The sequence below is a fragment of the Euprymna scolopes genome, chromosome 43 (assembly GCF_053919585.1).
Source record: "Euprymna scolopes isolate OS-2025 chromosome 43, ASM5391958v1, whole genome shotgun sequence".
NCBI lineage: Eukaryota > Metazoa > Mollusca > Cephalopoda > Sepiida > Sepiolidae > Euprymna > Euprymna scolopes.
The window spans coordinates 38,868,329-38,885,103 of record NC_136524.1 but is presented as its reverse complement, the minus strand read 5'-3'; the positions used below and the strand labels follow the sequence as shown (position 1 = coordinate 38,885,103).

At 33.1% G+C, this 16,775-nt stretch overlaps 1 protein-coding gene across 8 annotated transcripts in view; it reads right to left on the bottom strand.

Annotated features, from left to right (window-relative positions):
• LOC145268301 (serine/threonine-protein kinase MRCK alpha-like) overlaps positions 1-16,775 on the bottom strand; it is a 350,826-nt gene that overhangs the window by 267,147 nt on the left and 66,904 nt on the right. For all 8 annotated transcript variants that reach the window (XM_080123725.1, XM_080123727.1, XM_080123729.1 and 5 more), the window contains exon 2: positions 6,648-6,739. In XM_080123725.1, the coding sequence (XP_079979851.1) occupies positions 6,648-6,739 (92 nt within the window). The remainder of the gene's footprint in view (positions 1-6,647; positions 6,740-16,775) is intronic.

Genomic DNA, 16,775 nt, shown 5'->3' with positions numbered 1-16,775 from the left:
AAATATTATAAAAGGGTTGATTTGATTTGAAGAAGGTTGGTAGGTATATCGATTAAAACTTAATGAGAATAACATCTAAGATGAGAACAGTAATTTGAATAAACCCAAAATTAAGTTGCTCAGATGCTCAAAAGTTTGAAAAAATTAATTTTGGATCTAACAAATTTATATTTGATTCTGACTTGCCAATTAGTTTTTTTCCAACCATGATGTTCTTTACATAAATTGTATAATAAAAATAAAGAAGGAATACTAAGAATTATTCCATGAAAAAAGTATTAAAAAGGCTACATGGGTAATTTACTTTTAAGTTTTAACCTTTTAATAAATGGATTAAAAAATTATAACAGAATGAAAATTCAAAGTTTTATTCTTCATAAATCTTTAATGAAATATTTAATCATAGTCACTGTTTTAAATGAATTAACTGTTGAAATTTAATCATAGGTTTCGTTTTACCAGCTTATTTCTTAAATAAAAGAATGATTGAGTTGCAAAATTGATCAATTCCTTTTTGTAATAGTGGCAGAATTCAATGAGAACGGAGTAAAAACTAATCATCAATAGCTTCCTTAGAAAAATAAAAATAAATAAACTAAACCAAACTGGAAGTCAACATATGCAATACCAGTTGGAAAATTAACATTAAGAGATTCATCATTTTTATTTTTTCCAAACAGAATTTGGAATGCTAAAACCAATGCAAGTTAGAGCATATGTACTTTTTATAAAAGAAAACATTTTTTTTTAAATGCTGAAAATGTGGCATCAGTTGAAAAGTAATCTGAATTTTCATATAAGCGTTTTTTTTTTTGTTTTTTTTTTTTTTTGGGGGGGGGGGGGGTTCGGTTAACAATTAGAAATTTATGAAGTAAGAAAAGAAAAATTTAAAGGTATTTAACATGTAAAAAGAAAATGAAAGGAATTCTTTGGCGAACATAGTTCCCCACCACCATCACTTAAAAAAAAAAAAAAAGTGTAGATGTAATATGGCCCGCAAAAAGGATATATTTGTTTGAATAAGTTGAGTGGTCTTGGCTGTTATTAGAGTAATAATTTAGTAAATTGCTTTACTGAATGCATGTTTGTGGTTGGAGCCGGTAATATCCTTAAGTGTGAGGCTTTCGAGGTCTCTTCCAAGCTGCTCCACAAATGATATTTAAGGCTTAACCAAACAATCATATTCTTAGAGGAGAAACCCGGATGTATTCATATTCATTACATCATGATGCAGTTTTATTTTGTTATTGTTTTTTTTTTTTTAGTATTGAAGACTTTAAATTAAAAAAAAAAATTTTTAAATAAAAATAAAGTTTTCTGTAATGCCGGTTAGCAAACTGTTTCAAATTATAAATCCTTTTACACTGAAGAGCAACATAATGTGAACCATAAGGTAAGTAGCTATCGCTTTCCATTTTTTTTGTTTACAAATATTAGTGTTGGCTGCTTAAGTGTTTATTTTTTGGTAGTGTGAAAATCCCCGAAGAAACAGTACGATTTCCATTGGCAACCAACAAAGGAAGTGGAAGTTATTTATTATTTGGGGGAGAGGGGGATAGGAGCAGAAGGTAAGAAAAACAAATATTAGTGTTGGCTGTTCAATTATTTAATTTAAAATAAAAGTGTTTTTTTTAGTAACATGAAAATCGACAAAGAAACAATACGCTTGAAGAAAGATAATGTGTTTTGACAGCTAATGTTGAAGTTTTAAAAAGATACAGTATTTTGCACTTAAAGAGCTAAGGCCAGGAACAGTATTGAAAACTATTTGAAAAGAAAACAAAAATCAGAATAAAATCCAATTGATTGTTTGATTTTAATAGCATTTCAACCTTGATGGTCATTTCATACCAAAAAGTGCCCAAGGTGATAAGTATTGATTATATATAGTTTGTTTCGAATGATGAAAACTGAAAAATTGAATTTCAATTAAAAGCAATGTTATCTACTTAAATGTCATGTAGAAATTAGTGCATTATATAAAACATGTACCTTCACGATTTCACAATCAATTGATCTGTCATTATTATTTTCAAATGTGACTTAAACAAGGGAAGTAACTCAGTTTGCTTTTGTTTGAAATTCAATTTTCAATTTTCATTATTATTCTAGACAATTACCTCTCTCTTTCTCTCTGATATATATTTCCCAAAACCTCTGTCCTTCATGGAGGGGAAATTAAAACTTGCTGCTACGGTTTAAAAAGATCTGAAATAACAATGTATATATCTTCCCCCCCCCCCTTTAGAAATAGAGTACGATTATGAATGCCTCCAGTATCAAATAATCTTTATACACTGAAATTTACTTTATGTATGAAAACCAAAGAGGGGAGATATAACATATGAGAAATATTTGGAATCAAGTCTCCCCTTGCTGTTATTTCAAATCATTTGAAACCATAGCAGCAGTTTTAGTCTCCCCTCCATAAAGGCCAGAGGATTTGAGAAAATATCAGATATTTTGTAATTCATATGCAAAACTACGAAAACAAATGATATTGAAACATTTTATGGCCGTAAAACTGTGTCCAAAATAGGCTCTGAGTGATGCATGATGCCCTTAATGTGCGACCCTAAGGGCAAATGTCACATAGCCCACTACACAATGCAGGTGATTACCTTTCTAACGAGCCTTCATTTGTTAAATTCTGATCAGTAGTTGCTGAGATTTGGAACTTATAAAATTGCCAAAAAAAAAGGTGGTATATCTATGTATATATACATATATATCTAGATATAGATGTACTTGTAGCCAAATTAAATATTGAAATGCTCATCTTTGGTTCTATGGGACAAACTACATGAAAATTTGCAGGCTTTTTGAAGATTATAATACTATTCTATGGTTAAAATTTTATGACAATTGGTAAAAAAGAACCTATATTTTCAAACCAATAAAATATGCCCAAATTTGCTTAGATTTGTATATATGCTGTCTTAACAAGCCAGCTTTAGTTTTATTGATTTGGAATGAATTTTGCTTAAAGTTTTTTTTTTTCTTTTTGCTTGATCGTCTTCCCTGTAGCTTTGCCAGGTCACTAATATATATGTAAGTTGTGCTTGGTTCAGCTATCACCGTGGATCAGTTGAACCAGCTCCATCCATTGAGCTTACCACCTCGAATTGAGGCAGACCACACCCAGCAATCTGATGCCATTGTAGCTATGAGAATGTCATTCATGGTTCCAGTAATGTACAAGTGAGAACCCAAAATCAGCTCAGCATCTTGTTTCACTCTCTTGATCCAGGACTTCAGCTGTCTGCCATGATGTTTCTTCCAGTCTTGCAGTCTGGGACTTCATGGATGAGATCACCTGATTGTCGGTGAAAGGCATAGTCAAACAACCAAAGGTGCCTTGTGAAGATAGATTGAGTAAGTGAGGATGTTCGCCAGCTTGTGTGAACCACAACATTGGAAAGGAATTGTTGCCAGCAAACCCGAAGGATGTGGCATATACACTGATGGTCAAACACCAAGTTTGCATTGATCAAACTCATTGGCATACAGGAAGATGGTGCAGACCAAGGTTTGGTAGATTCTGATTTTTGTTCTCAGGTCAATTTTGTGCCGGGATAGATATATATTATAGAGATATTATCCACTGGAGAGCCATGTATTTAATAGCTGTCCTGTTTTTTTTAAATCTCCAAATCAGCTACATGGTAAGCAGCTGAGGATTCCTATTTTCTATTTAAAAATTTTAATTAAGGCTTTCTTTTTTCATCCTTATATAGTTAAATTTTCTTTTATAATTGAAGACTTTGGAGAAATCGGCTTATGCCAGTGCTAAGTCTATTTCTATTAAACAATTTTAGTTAAGACTTTTTTTTTTTTTTTCATCCTTATATAATTAAATTCTCTTTTGTAATTATAAACTTTTTAGAACTCTGATTATGTAGGTGCTAAGTCTGCGATAGGTTAGATTTAGTTTTTTCTCCAGGAATTTAAACTGCATTCTTTTTATTTATTTTTATTTTTTTTACTTAAAGCTTCTTCAGATTATATATATATATATATGTGTGTGTTGAGTAAAAAAAAAAATTTTTTTAAAAATATAAAAATGAAAAATCAAAAATGCAGTTTAAATTCCTGGAAAAAAAAAAAAAAAAAAAACCCTAAATTTAACCTATCGCAAACTTAGTACCTACATAATCCGACATCTAAAAAGTTTACAATTACAAAATAGAATTCAACCATATATATAAATATATATATATATATATATATATATATACATATATACACACACACACTAGTGTATATCTTATTTATTAATTATGACAATTATGATTATCACTTTTCTTGTTATTTTATTCAGGTGAGTATGATATATTTGTAGTCATCGACATACAGTTCTGTTTCGTTGTATCACAACTCATCAGTGCTGCTAGACTAGCACCTCTCCCAAGCCGAGGATTGAACCCAGAACCATCACGTTGACAGTTCTACAGATCGACTCAAGAGATATATATATATATATAGATTAGATGTATGTGCATTACATGTCTTTACACATTGTGTTGTATGTGTTACTTGTATATCTGTATGGTTCTCCGATGTTTGCATACGCAATACATCTATGCACTATCTAAATAACCTATAAGATTTTTTTTTTTTTTTTTACTTTCTTACTCTTATGACTTTTAAAGAACTATATTCTTTTTCCACCTTTTGTCCTTTTTCAATCAGGAAAAAAAAAAAAAAAAAAAAAAAAAAAAAATGAAAAACTGTTTTCTTGTGGATTTAAATTGGTGCCTGATGAGTTCTTTGGTCAATTTATACCATTCAATGAAACGCAAGACATACCATACGACCAATAAAATAGGAATGGTATATAAATATATTTGTGGTCTTGGAATGTTTACTAACATATATATATATATATATATATATATATCAGGAGTCAGGAAAGTTGGAACTTTTAGGGGTATGGGAATCGGAAATCAATGCCAAAATGATTCTTTCAATTGGCATTTTTATTTGATTTACTTTAAAGCAAAATCTACTGACAGTAATGATAAAATAATGAATATCTATCGATGTTAAACTACCAGTAAATATAAAATCGATAGGTCATCCCTCACGCGTCTATTTTTACGTTTGAGAAAATATATGCACATTTAACGTGTTTTTACAGTAATCATGAAAAAATAACAACTTTATAGCTAAACATTTAGATATTTATAAAGAATTGGGAACAGTAACTGTAGCAGAATCAGGAATTTAGTGCGGAATCAGTAATTGAATTAGAATCGTCTCATCATGAATATATATGTATATAAATGCATACGCATATAAGTGCGTGGACGTTTTCATTATTTACTAGCGGTACCCAACATTGCCTGGGTGTGTCAAGATGGTGTAGTTAGGAACCCCGAAACAGGTATTAAAAAAAAAAAAATAAAATAAAAAAACTAGTAGGAGCGGGAGGGGAGGGGTATCAAGACAACAATAGGTAGCCCGGGTGGAGAGAGGTGTTTAAGAAAAATAAAAAATGTGGTAGCAGCGAGAGAGAGAGAGAGGGGGGGGGTCAAGACAACAGTAGATAGTCCAGGTGGAGAAGGGTGTTTAAAAAAATAAAATAAAATAAAAAAGTGGTAGTAGGCAGGCAGGCTTGAACCTGTAACATGGAGGAAAAGAGGTGAAACAAAAATATAACGTCTTAGCTGATGCATCCATTGTATAACCAGAACTCATAAGCGATGAAATTAAGGGTAGTGAATCGAAAAGAGATGATGACTTGCGAAAATGTTGAGGAAAGAACCGACCCCTCCTTGTAGAAATCTGTCAAGTTGAGGGTGAAGGAATTAATGTTTTATGCCAATTTTTCGATATTTGTCGCCAGAGACATTGAGCTTCAAAACCGATCTTGTCAAGATCTGTTGCGCGTGTCGAAAGTTTTTGGCAGACACACACACATTTTGCCTTTTATATATTAGAAGATTAAGGAAAAATTAGTTATTTATACCACAAGTACTTTTAATTCAACTCAGAATTATTCTTACTTTTTTATAATTTCATTAAAACTGAAACTATCTAAAAAATATTTCACAAAAAAGTTCAATTCCTTCCATCCTTGTCCCTTTTGCATACAACTGAATTCAACTAAATTAAAAAGAAAAAAAAAAAAAGAAAAGGTAAAAAGCAGGTAAAGTCTGTAAATACTGTTTAGTAGTAATTCAAGATTTTACTAATAAAATTGTTTGTTTTCTACTTTAAAGCAGTGTTCTTCAAAGTTTTCGAACAGGGACCATATTACTGATATTTTAAAACCATGCGGGTAAAAATAAAATTTTTTTAAAATAACCTGGACGTGTTGTATATACTGTTTTACCCATTAGTTTTACTTTTTAGTGAAATTGGTTCTTCAAAACCGCATTCTTTTAATCATTTTACAGAAACAAAAAAAAAAAAAAAAACGACCACACTATTTTCACACATTTCCATTTTTTTAATTTTTCATGAATATTTTTACATTTTCCATAAGAGCACTGCAGGCTGGATAAAAGACTTTGGCAGGCCATAGTTAGCACATGGGCCATAAGTTGGAGAACCATGCTCTAAAGATTGTTCTGTTCAATATTTAAATGTATGAAAGATATTTAAAAGCATAACATTATTACACACAATCCTTTTCAACCTACCTCTCCAAAGGCTCCTCTTCCAATTATTTTCAATGTTTCAAAATCCTCTCTTTGCAGTCTGCTTTGTTTAGCTCTTTTTACAACTGGGCGTGCTGATGGAAAAAAAGAAAAAAGAAAAGAATTATAAAAAATGGAAAATACAAAAGATATTTTTTTGTAAACTTATGAATTAATAGGTTCTAGCAACTGAAAAAAAAAAAAAAAATGTTCTAGTATATCCCCCCCCCCTCCAAGGAGTCACCACATATCAAGGCTTGGAGGTCACTCCAGGATAAGGGTTAATGAGTGTACAGTAGTCAATAGGAAAATGTCATAGCAATTGTTAGTAGTGGAAATTTGGTAAATTGGATTACTTAATAGAAACGACTCATCAAAAATTTGTTTATATTGGACTTGAAGACGACCATACTATAATCAGCTGGAAAGTAGGCAAACTGTACAGAGTTCCACAGGCATGCAGTTTTAAGAAAGAAGCTTTGTTCATGGAATCTACGTTTCAGTTTAAGGACAGATAAAGAGTGGGGGAAATTATTGATAGTGGTTTCAGCTAGACAAATGTTTTTCATGAAAGTCAGGCCAGAGGGGACCACAGATTGGAGTTCAGACGAGCACTTGTCATGGAAAATAACAATAAAGCAGAGACAGGCTCATGTCTCTTCTGTGGGAAAGAGGTTGAAAGGAAGAGAAAAAATAAAAATGTAATAAAAAAAAAAAAAAGAGGAAACTGCAAAGCATTGATCTTTAAATTACTCCAGACTAATTTATCTATATAAATAAAACAGTATATGTATGTGTGTCTGAATATTTAACCGATAAACTCTTAAACTACTGGTCACATAACACTGAAATTAACAGAAAATAGTAATCATACACAAAGGATGGTTTATAACAAGTAAAATCTTTGTTTGGATGGATGAATAACGCGTTCAGAAGTTGGCAAGTTGAAATGCAAGATATTCATTTCAACTTGCCAATTAATTTGCGCATATGTAAAACTAATCATAGCTAAAAGTGTTTTAATTTTATAACATTCTCATCTGTCTGTCAGGTTAGCTCAAACGGTTGGGAACACAGCTGGAGCGCTAAATGTTTTGATTTTGATTCTAGCTGATGGCACCCAAGTCATTTTTTACTTTTTTAAACTCGAAATCAGTATTATGTATTAGGTACAATATAATATTCAATAAAGAATTGATTCCTTTATAATAAATATGAAATCTGCATGAATTAAAATATATTTAAATACATTTTATGCCAGCAATACTCCCCACACACACTAGTCTTTGGATATATAGCTAACAGGAATAATATCAGTCCCAGGATGAGGCAAAATTTATTCCTCTGGTCAGAACAGTTTTGGGTTCTTTTCCAAAATTCCCCCATATTAAAAAACAAAAAATCTTTATGATGCACATACCCGTGACGAAAATATCATTCCAAAAATCATATAGATTGACCAAGTAGTTTTATTTTTAAACTAGCATGGGTGCCCGGCGTACCCCGGGTGTTTGGAGATGTATCTTGAGCAAAAAAAAAAAAAAAAAAAAAAAATGGTAGTAGGAAGGTAGGCTCGAACCCGTACCGCAAAGGAGGACAAGAACGGAAAAAAAACGTGATGTCTTTGCTGTTACGACCACCACCAAACCATAAGTGACATAGGTTTAAGTTAAGGCTAGACAATCAAAAAGAGGGGATGACTTTCGAAAATATCGGAAAAAAAAAAGCAACCTCTCCCTGTAGAAAAGTGCCCAGCTGAGGGTGAAGAATATATTTTCAGCCAATTTTTCGATATTTGTCATCTGAAAGGCCGAGCTTCAAAATGATACTGATCTTGTGAAAATCTGTCGCCTCTGTCGAAAGTTTTAGGCAGACATGCAAACATACACATTTATATATTGGTAGCTCAAATTTTCGACCTAAACCGTTTAAAAAGCTTGCCCTATCTCTGAATACCCTTTATGTCAATATTTCAAGTGTTTAGACCCAAAATTGGCAGAGGAGGTTGGTAGAGTTCTCAAAGGTCAAATCGTTGAATTTTGACCTCTTAACAGCCAAATTTCTGGACGAAAACCGATTACAAAGATTTTCCCAAATTTCAATACCCTGTATATCAAAGTTTGAGTCTATAGACTGAAAATTGACAGAGTTATTGTGTAGGGAAATGTACACAGACACTTTCGCTTATAGACAAGAAAATCATTTTTTAGCAATAAATAGAAATTTGTAAGCATTACAACATAAAAAATCCTGCAAGTTTGAATTATTGTTGAGTTATCTCCCCCTTTTTTTTAGATGGTTTTCAAAATGGCAGATAAGACAGGCATACTTTAGTCACTCAAAAAAATTTATTTTCTTGTTTAAAAATTAAACTATTTGATAAATTTACATAATTTTTGGAATATGATTTTTTTTTTGTTTTGTCACGGGTACATACATCATACAGATTTTTGTGCAATATTCTGGAAACTTATTTTCGACTATTATTTTGGCTAAGTACCCAGTTTTGCATCACTTTTATGTCTATATACAAGGATTAAAATTATGACAAAATGGTACTAAACCTTACATCTAGAGTCCTTATTCCAATTTTGATTCAAACTCATTACATTATTTTGAGTAAGTGGTTTAAAGAAATTGAAATTCCGGGAGTGTTGCTAAATGGATGTACAACGACTGAATTCAATTTAATGTAAATCTGAAATATTTCAATTTTTAAATGAGAGGTTGCGTCCTTATGTCTACTAAAACCCTTTAAAATAATTCAATTATATTTTATGAATATTTATTTATTTGACATCTAATATCTAGCATTAAAATTTCACAGACAATTAGAGCTACGGAAATTTTCACAAAGGGCTTCTATTCCATCCATCTTTGTCCCTTTTGCAAACAATTAAATTCAACTAAATGTAGTTAGCATTATCCACCCTGAGGCCTACTTTCCGTATTCTAAAATTTATAAGGACCAGTTAATTAGTTTAGGAATGAATCCTATAAACAGAAATATATTTATTACTATAATTATTTTTAATACCCACAGACAGTAGTATTTCATCCTTTCAGGAATCATCAGTGTAGGGAGTTACGATTACAGCTGGTCGGGATATTCAAACACGGCTGTACTCATCATTCATTGTCTAAGTGCTTATTTACTTGGCTCCCTATAAGAGTGCAAGTAGACATGTCAGTTTTTAATGTGAGGATATCTAGCTATCTCGTCTCCCTAAAAAGGGGTACTCTAAATTGGAACAGAAATAAAAAGGAGGCCTCAAGTTTTGACAAGCTTCTTGGCTTGACCATTACTCCTGATCTTAAATGGAACACGTACATCAAATCTGTTGCCAAGGCCGCTGGAAAAATGGTGGGATCTTTCTATCGATCCGGTAGATATCTCACTGCTGATGCTATTCTCTATCTATATAAGAGCCAGGTACGTCCAAGGATGGAATACTGTTGCCACATCTGGGCAGGAGCTGCTAGAAAGGACTTGTCCTGCCTTGATAGAGTTCAAAATAGACTTCGTAGCCTTGTAGGAGATGTCCTTTTCTCTTCCTTGCAACCTCTATCTCACAGAAGAGATGTTGCGAGTTTGTCTCTGATGTATCGTTATTTTCATGGAAAGTGTTCGACTGAGCTTCAATCTATGGTCCCCCCTCGCCAAACTTTCACAAGAAACACTCGTCTAGCTGTAAACACTATCAATAAATTCCCCCACTCTTTATCTGTGCCTAAACCTAAACGTAGATTCCATGAACAAAGCTTCTTTCTTAGAACTGCACGGCTGTGGAATTGTCTTCCGTTTTCCTGCTTTCCGGCTGACTACAATATGGTTGTCTTCAAGTCTAACGTAAATAAGTTCTTGATGAAGTTATCAAATTTACCAAATTTTCATTACTAATGATTACTATATTGTCCAATTTCTACTGTACACTCTTAAACCCTTATCCTTGAGTGTCCTCTTGGCCTTGATAATGTGGTGATGCCTATGTAAAAAAAAAAAAAAAAAAAATTGCACCAGTCTGGAAGGATTTCTCCTTCACTGACCAGAAACAAAAAGGATAAAGAATAGTATCTGAACAGTTACTACAATTTTCTCCTAAAGTATCAGCATTGCTCGGGAATATTTATTTTCATTTTAGTTATCACCTTTTACTTTTTTTAGGTCATGCTTTTTGGGGCTTTTTCTTTTAATGAAATTTATTTACCAAATTATTTTTTTTTTTTTAAGGATTTTGAAATTTATTAAGTTTTTTTTTTTCTTTTTAAAAAGAGAGTCATCGCTTACCAAGAGCAAGAGGTTGATCAGGGATAAGGGTTAATGAGTGATCATGATAATCAGTAACAATAGAAATTAGATAGAAATTGATTAAGAGCAGGGGTTACCAAACTATGGCCTGCAGGCCGAATCTAACCCGTGACTTCGGTTTATTCAACCCATCGACAATGCTTGAATTTGCTTGATAAAATGTATGAAACAAAACCTTGATATAAAATTTCAATTTGAATATTAGGAGATCTTTATGCTTGCAGAGACTTCCTCCTTGCTCTGTTCTTTAAATTAAGCATTTCATTTATCACTAGCGAGAGGTACCCGGCGTTGCCCAGGTGTTTGGAGGTGTGTGTGTGGGGGGGGGGGTAAAAAAAAAAGTAAGTATGAGGATCGAACCCGAACCCTTGAGGCAAAGTTGTGAAAAAAAAAAAAAAGTGCGACGTTAACCATTGCCCCACCGCAACATGCTTACGTAAACACGTTTGAATTTATTTAATTACTTGGATTTAGCAGGTGCTCGTTTTAATGAGTTAATCAGGTCAAGTTTGACTCCGGGATTTCATTTACTGCTGAACGCCCCCCCCCCCAAGATGTTATAGGAAAAAGACTAACCCACATGCGGCGAGCGGCAAATATTGAATATTTATCTTCCTTAAATCGAGCAGATTAAATAGACAAGCGAGCTTTGTTGTTAACTGTGAGATATTACGATTTATATGTGATATAAAAAGTTTAAAAAGTTGTGAACCGACCGACCGACCGCTTCTCTAAAAGAAGCCTTTTGTAGATACACAGAAAAAGCGAACACACATACATACATTTTCACTTTTATATATATAGATTATAAATATGATAGATTTATCATATTTTAAACTACTAGAAAAACTTAAGTTTCTAGATTACAAAGAATTTAGGTAAAAATTGCACAAGAAAAACACAGCCTACTAAAAAAAGCCAAGGTAAAAATGGTGCAAGTTGGTAAACAGAAAAATTATATAAATGAAAATCTCTCAATGAGTTTATCAATTCCTGGATACAATGCATAAAAAGAAAACCTTAAATTTTAAATGTTGTCAAATTAAAAAGTTATATCTACATTTAAAGATGTTGATGGGGAAGTCTCTGCTATCTGCTCCTTTCAGTTGATTTTAGAATCGGAATTGCTAATTGTATCGGAATCACAAATTCAGAACAGAATCAGTAATTGTATAAGAAGCAGAAATTTAACAGTCGTCTAGGTACTACGACTATAAATTTCTTTAACTACATGTGACTACATCTAAATGCAAATTCTATGAACAAAGTTTTTTTTTTCCTAGAATTGTCTGCCTGTTGAAACTGTTCCGCTAGCCTGTTTTCCGGTTAACAACAATACGGTCATCTTAAAGTCCAATGTAAACAAGTTCTTACAGAGCCACCCTCTTAAATAAATTCTACTCAATTTCCACCACTAACGATCACTACACTATTGTCTCAGTGACCACCGTTCACTCATTAAGTCTTATCCATAAGTGGTCCTTGAGTCTTGATAAATAGTGATACCCTTGTAAAAAGAAAACTAAAAAAGAATATGCAATTGTATCGGAACCAGGAATTTAGAACAGAGTCAGTATCTGTATTGGAACCAGGAATTTAGAACAGAGTCAGTATCTGTATTGGAACCAGGAATTTAGAACAGAGTCAGTATCTGTATTGGAACCAGGAATTTAGAACAGAGTCAGTATCTGTATTGGAACCAGGAATTTAGAACAGAGTCAGTATCTGTATTGGAACCAGGAATTTAGAACAGAGTCAGTATCTGTATTGGAACCAGGAATTTAGAACAGAGTCAGTATCTATATTGGAACCAGGAATTTAGAACAGAGTCAGTATCTGTATTGGAACCAGGAATTTCGAACAGAGTCAGTATCTGTATTGGAACCAGGAATTTAGAACAGAGTCAGTATCTGTATTGGAACCAGGAATTTAGAATAGAGTCAGTATCTGTATTGGAACCAGGAATTTAGAATAGAGTCAGTATCTGTATTGGAACCAGGAATTTAGAATAGAGTCAGTATCTGTATTGGAACCAGGAATTTAGAACAGAGTCAGTATCTGTATTGGAACCAGGAATTTAGAACAGAGTCAGTATCTGTATTGGAACCAGGAATTTAGAACAGTCAGTATCTGTATTGGAACCAGGAATTTAGAACAGAGTCAGTATCTGTATTGGAACCAGGAATTTAGAACAGAGTCAGTATCTGTATTGGAACCAGGAATTTAGAATAGAGTCAGTATCTGTATTGGAACCAGGAATTTAGAACAGAGTCAGTATCTGTATTGGAACCAGGAATTTAGAACAGAGTCAGTATCTGTATTGGAACCAGGAATTTAGAACAGAGTCAGTATCTGTATTGGAACCAGGAATTTAGAACAGAGTCAGTATCTGTATTGGAACCAGGAATTTAGAACAGAGTCAGTATCTGTATTGGAACCAGGAATTTAGAATAGAGTCAGTATCTGTATTGGAACCAGGAATTTAGAACAGAGTCAGTATCTGTATTGGAACCAGGAATTTAGAACAGAGTCAGTATCTGTATTGGAACCAGGAATTTAGAATAGAGTCAGTATCTATATTGGAACCAGGAATTTAGAATAGAGTCAGTATCTGTATTGGAACCAGGAATTTAGAACAGAGTCAGTATCTGTATTGGAACCAGGAATTTAGAACAGAGTCAGTATCTGTATTGGAACCAGGAATTTAGAACAGAGTCAGTATCTGTATTGGAACCAGGAATTTAGAACAGAGTCAGTATCTGTATTGGAACCAGGAATTTAGAATAGAGTCAGTATCTGTATTGGAACCAGGAATTTAGAACAGAGTCAGTATCTGTATTGGAACCAGGAATTTAGAACAGAGTCAGTATCTGTATTGGAACCAGGAATTTAGAATAGAGTCAGTATCTGTATTGGAACCAGGAATTTAGAACAGAGTCAGTATCTGTATTGGAACCAGGAATTTAGAATAGAGTCAGTATCTGTATTGGAACCAGGAATTTAGAACAGAGTCAGTATCTGTATTGGAACCAGGAATTTAGAACAGAGTCAGTATCTGTATTGGAACCAGGAATTTAGAACAGAGTCAGTATCTGTATTGGAACCAGGAATTTAGAATAGAGTCAGTATCTGTATAGGAACCAGGAATTTAGAACAGAGTCAGTATCTGTATTGGAACCAGGAATTTAGAACAGAGGTGGTTATTTGTATCGGAACCAGGAGAGGGGGGTTGCGGGATATAGTGAAATTGTCCCATCACTATTTTTTACTTTGATTTTTGTTTCAGGATCCTAGTGTAACTCATTATTTGAAACAACTCGTTTCAAATGTACTTTTCTTTAATAAAACTTTAAATATGTGCCTACAACAGTATTTTTAGAGAGTTGCCTTCACTGTATGCGGATGCCAAATAAACATTTTTTTAATTTTTTTTTATACAATCTTTTCATTTTCGTATCTTTTTAACATCCATCTTACAGGTGTTGAACTTCTAAACTAATCTATCTCTGACCAAACAAGGCGTGAAGCCAGTTGATGTAAGTAGCTAAAACAAAAATAATAATTAACGGTCAAAAACTTGCCAATGATAAGTGTTAGATCAACCCAGAAAATAGCGCTTCTTCCCACTTTGTCAGAAACATTGATCATGGAATGTGAGGACTAAAGGACAAAATATGGAAAGCAAGAGTTACGCGGCTACTAAAAGCAAATTGAAGATGGCCTACTTTATTTATCCCTCTTTCTCATGTATATCATTATCACATCCTCATGTTTTCTTGATCTTCTCCTGACATCCATATACGGTGAAGACAACTCTAAAAATATTGTCACACGCACATATTCAAAGCTTTATTAAAGGAAAGCACATTTGAAACATCTTGTTTCAAATGACAAGTTCAATTTAGATCCTGAAACAAATTTAAAAATAGTGATGGGACGATTTTAATACCCACTCTCCACCCTGATTCCAATACAATTACTGATTCCGTTCAAAATTCCTGGTTCCAATACAATTACCAATTCTGTTTTAAATTCCTCCCATGTTTTCTTTGGTCTTCTTCTATGAACTGGCCCTGCTATACAAATTGCTCCAGGTTTACTAACCGAGGAACCATCATCTTTTCGTTCAATATGGCCACGCCATCACTATCATCTGTTCTGCATGCATCTCCCTATATTTAAAGATTTAATTTTGAATTTACTCTTACATTTTTATTTCAGTAAATAACTAATTAATAATAATAATAATAAATAAATAAATTATAATATTGAGGTGAGACATACACACAGGACTAAGAAGTCTGCCCAATGCTTAATTTAATTTTAAAGACTTCATTTCACAATAAATCACAGAGACAGAAACACATCCAAATTGGTTTGGTTTAGTTTGTTGTTGTTTTTTTTGTTTTTTTTTTTAAATCAATCATTTTGGCTGAAAATCTCCTAGATAGGCAGTATGGTACTTTGGGATATATTATCCATTCTTGCAGCAGGAAGAGGTATACGCAAACACTATAAGAAACTATTTCACCACAAATTTAAACTGAACCAAAGGAGGGTCACTTTCTCAATAAGAATCCCTGGACCTTGGAATAATACCAATTTGTAAGCCAAAATGAGATTACAGGAAAAAAAAAAATTACATCGAATATTAATAGTTTATTAAATTCAATTTATTTGACAAAAAGATAACATTGTGTTTCAATTACAATATTAATTGGTGTTATAAATTTACACATAAAAGGACACAGTAGCCCAGCACCTGTCCAAATTCATCTTAAATTGTTGCGTTGTTGGCGCATTTATTACCTCACTTGGAAGTCTTTGAACATAGCGACTACATAGCATTACCCTTAGGGCTACAACATGGTCATCTTCAAATCTAATGTCAATAAATACTTATCATAAACCGTCAGTTAATTAAATATTTTCATTCGTCATTGATAATCCTCTCAAAAAGTTTTTCAACATGGAGAGCATCAGTTAATGATGACTTTATCCTGGCAGAGGAAGCATACAAAATAGCAAAAGACAGAAGTTGTACATCATTCACATGGCGTCTAATCTCAGCATAAGACAAGACAATGAAAAATGGAAATGTTAAAATAATAATTCAATTGTTAATTATCAATAACTGGATCATTTCAGTCACCTACATCTGTCTGTGGTCTCAACCCGAGAACAAAATAGGCATAAAAAAGCTCAGGTCTATCAAGCACTTCTTCAGACAATCCTTCTCTGCAACTGCAAAATCTGGCCAATGAGAGCTGCAGATCTCACTACTGCCTCTGTTTAATTCTGCGGGTCCACTGGCACCATTTCGTCTCCAATACCGAAACCGGGATGCAAGGCAGGATCATGCTTCTGAAACAATCTCTTTTAAAGAATCAAAAGAGTTCACCCACAAAGCAATAGTTCCAGAACCACTTCAAGGTTGACGAAGATGCCTGAGGAGGTCAGTTGAAGACTGGTGTCAAACCTACTTCTGATCCACAGGTCTATGATGTTCGCATCACTATCTTGCGTGGTCAGTGTTCATCCATGACGATTCTACGAGAGGAGCTGGCTCAACTCATCCTGGATGAACGTTGCCTCGATTCAATTAATCCTTATCCTCAAGTGGCTTTTAGCCTTGATAGACGGCGACTAGCTAGTAAATTAATAAAATAATTTTTAAGTTGTTTGAATGATAATTTATTTTTAACCTAACGTCTTGTTTAATTATATTTAATTACTTATATTTAATAAATTTGATCCTATTTACCAGCCTCCCCACACAGTGCAACATAAAAAGTTGTTTTTGTGAACGCTTAGTGTAATGG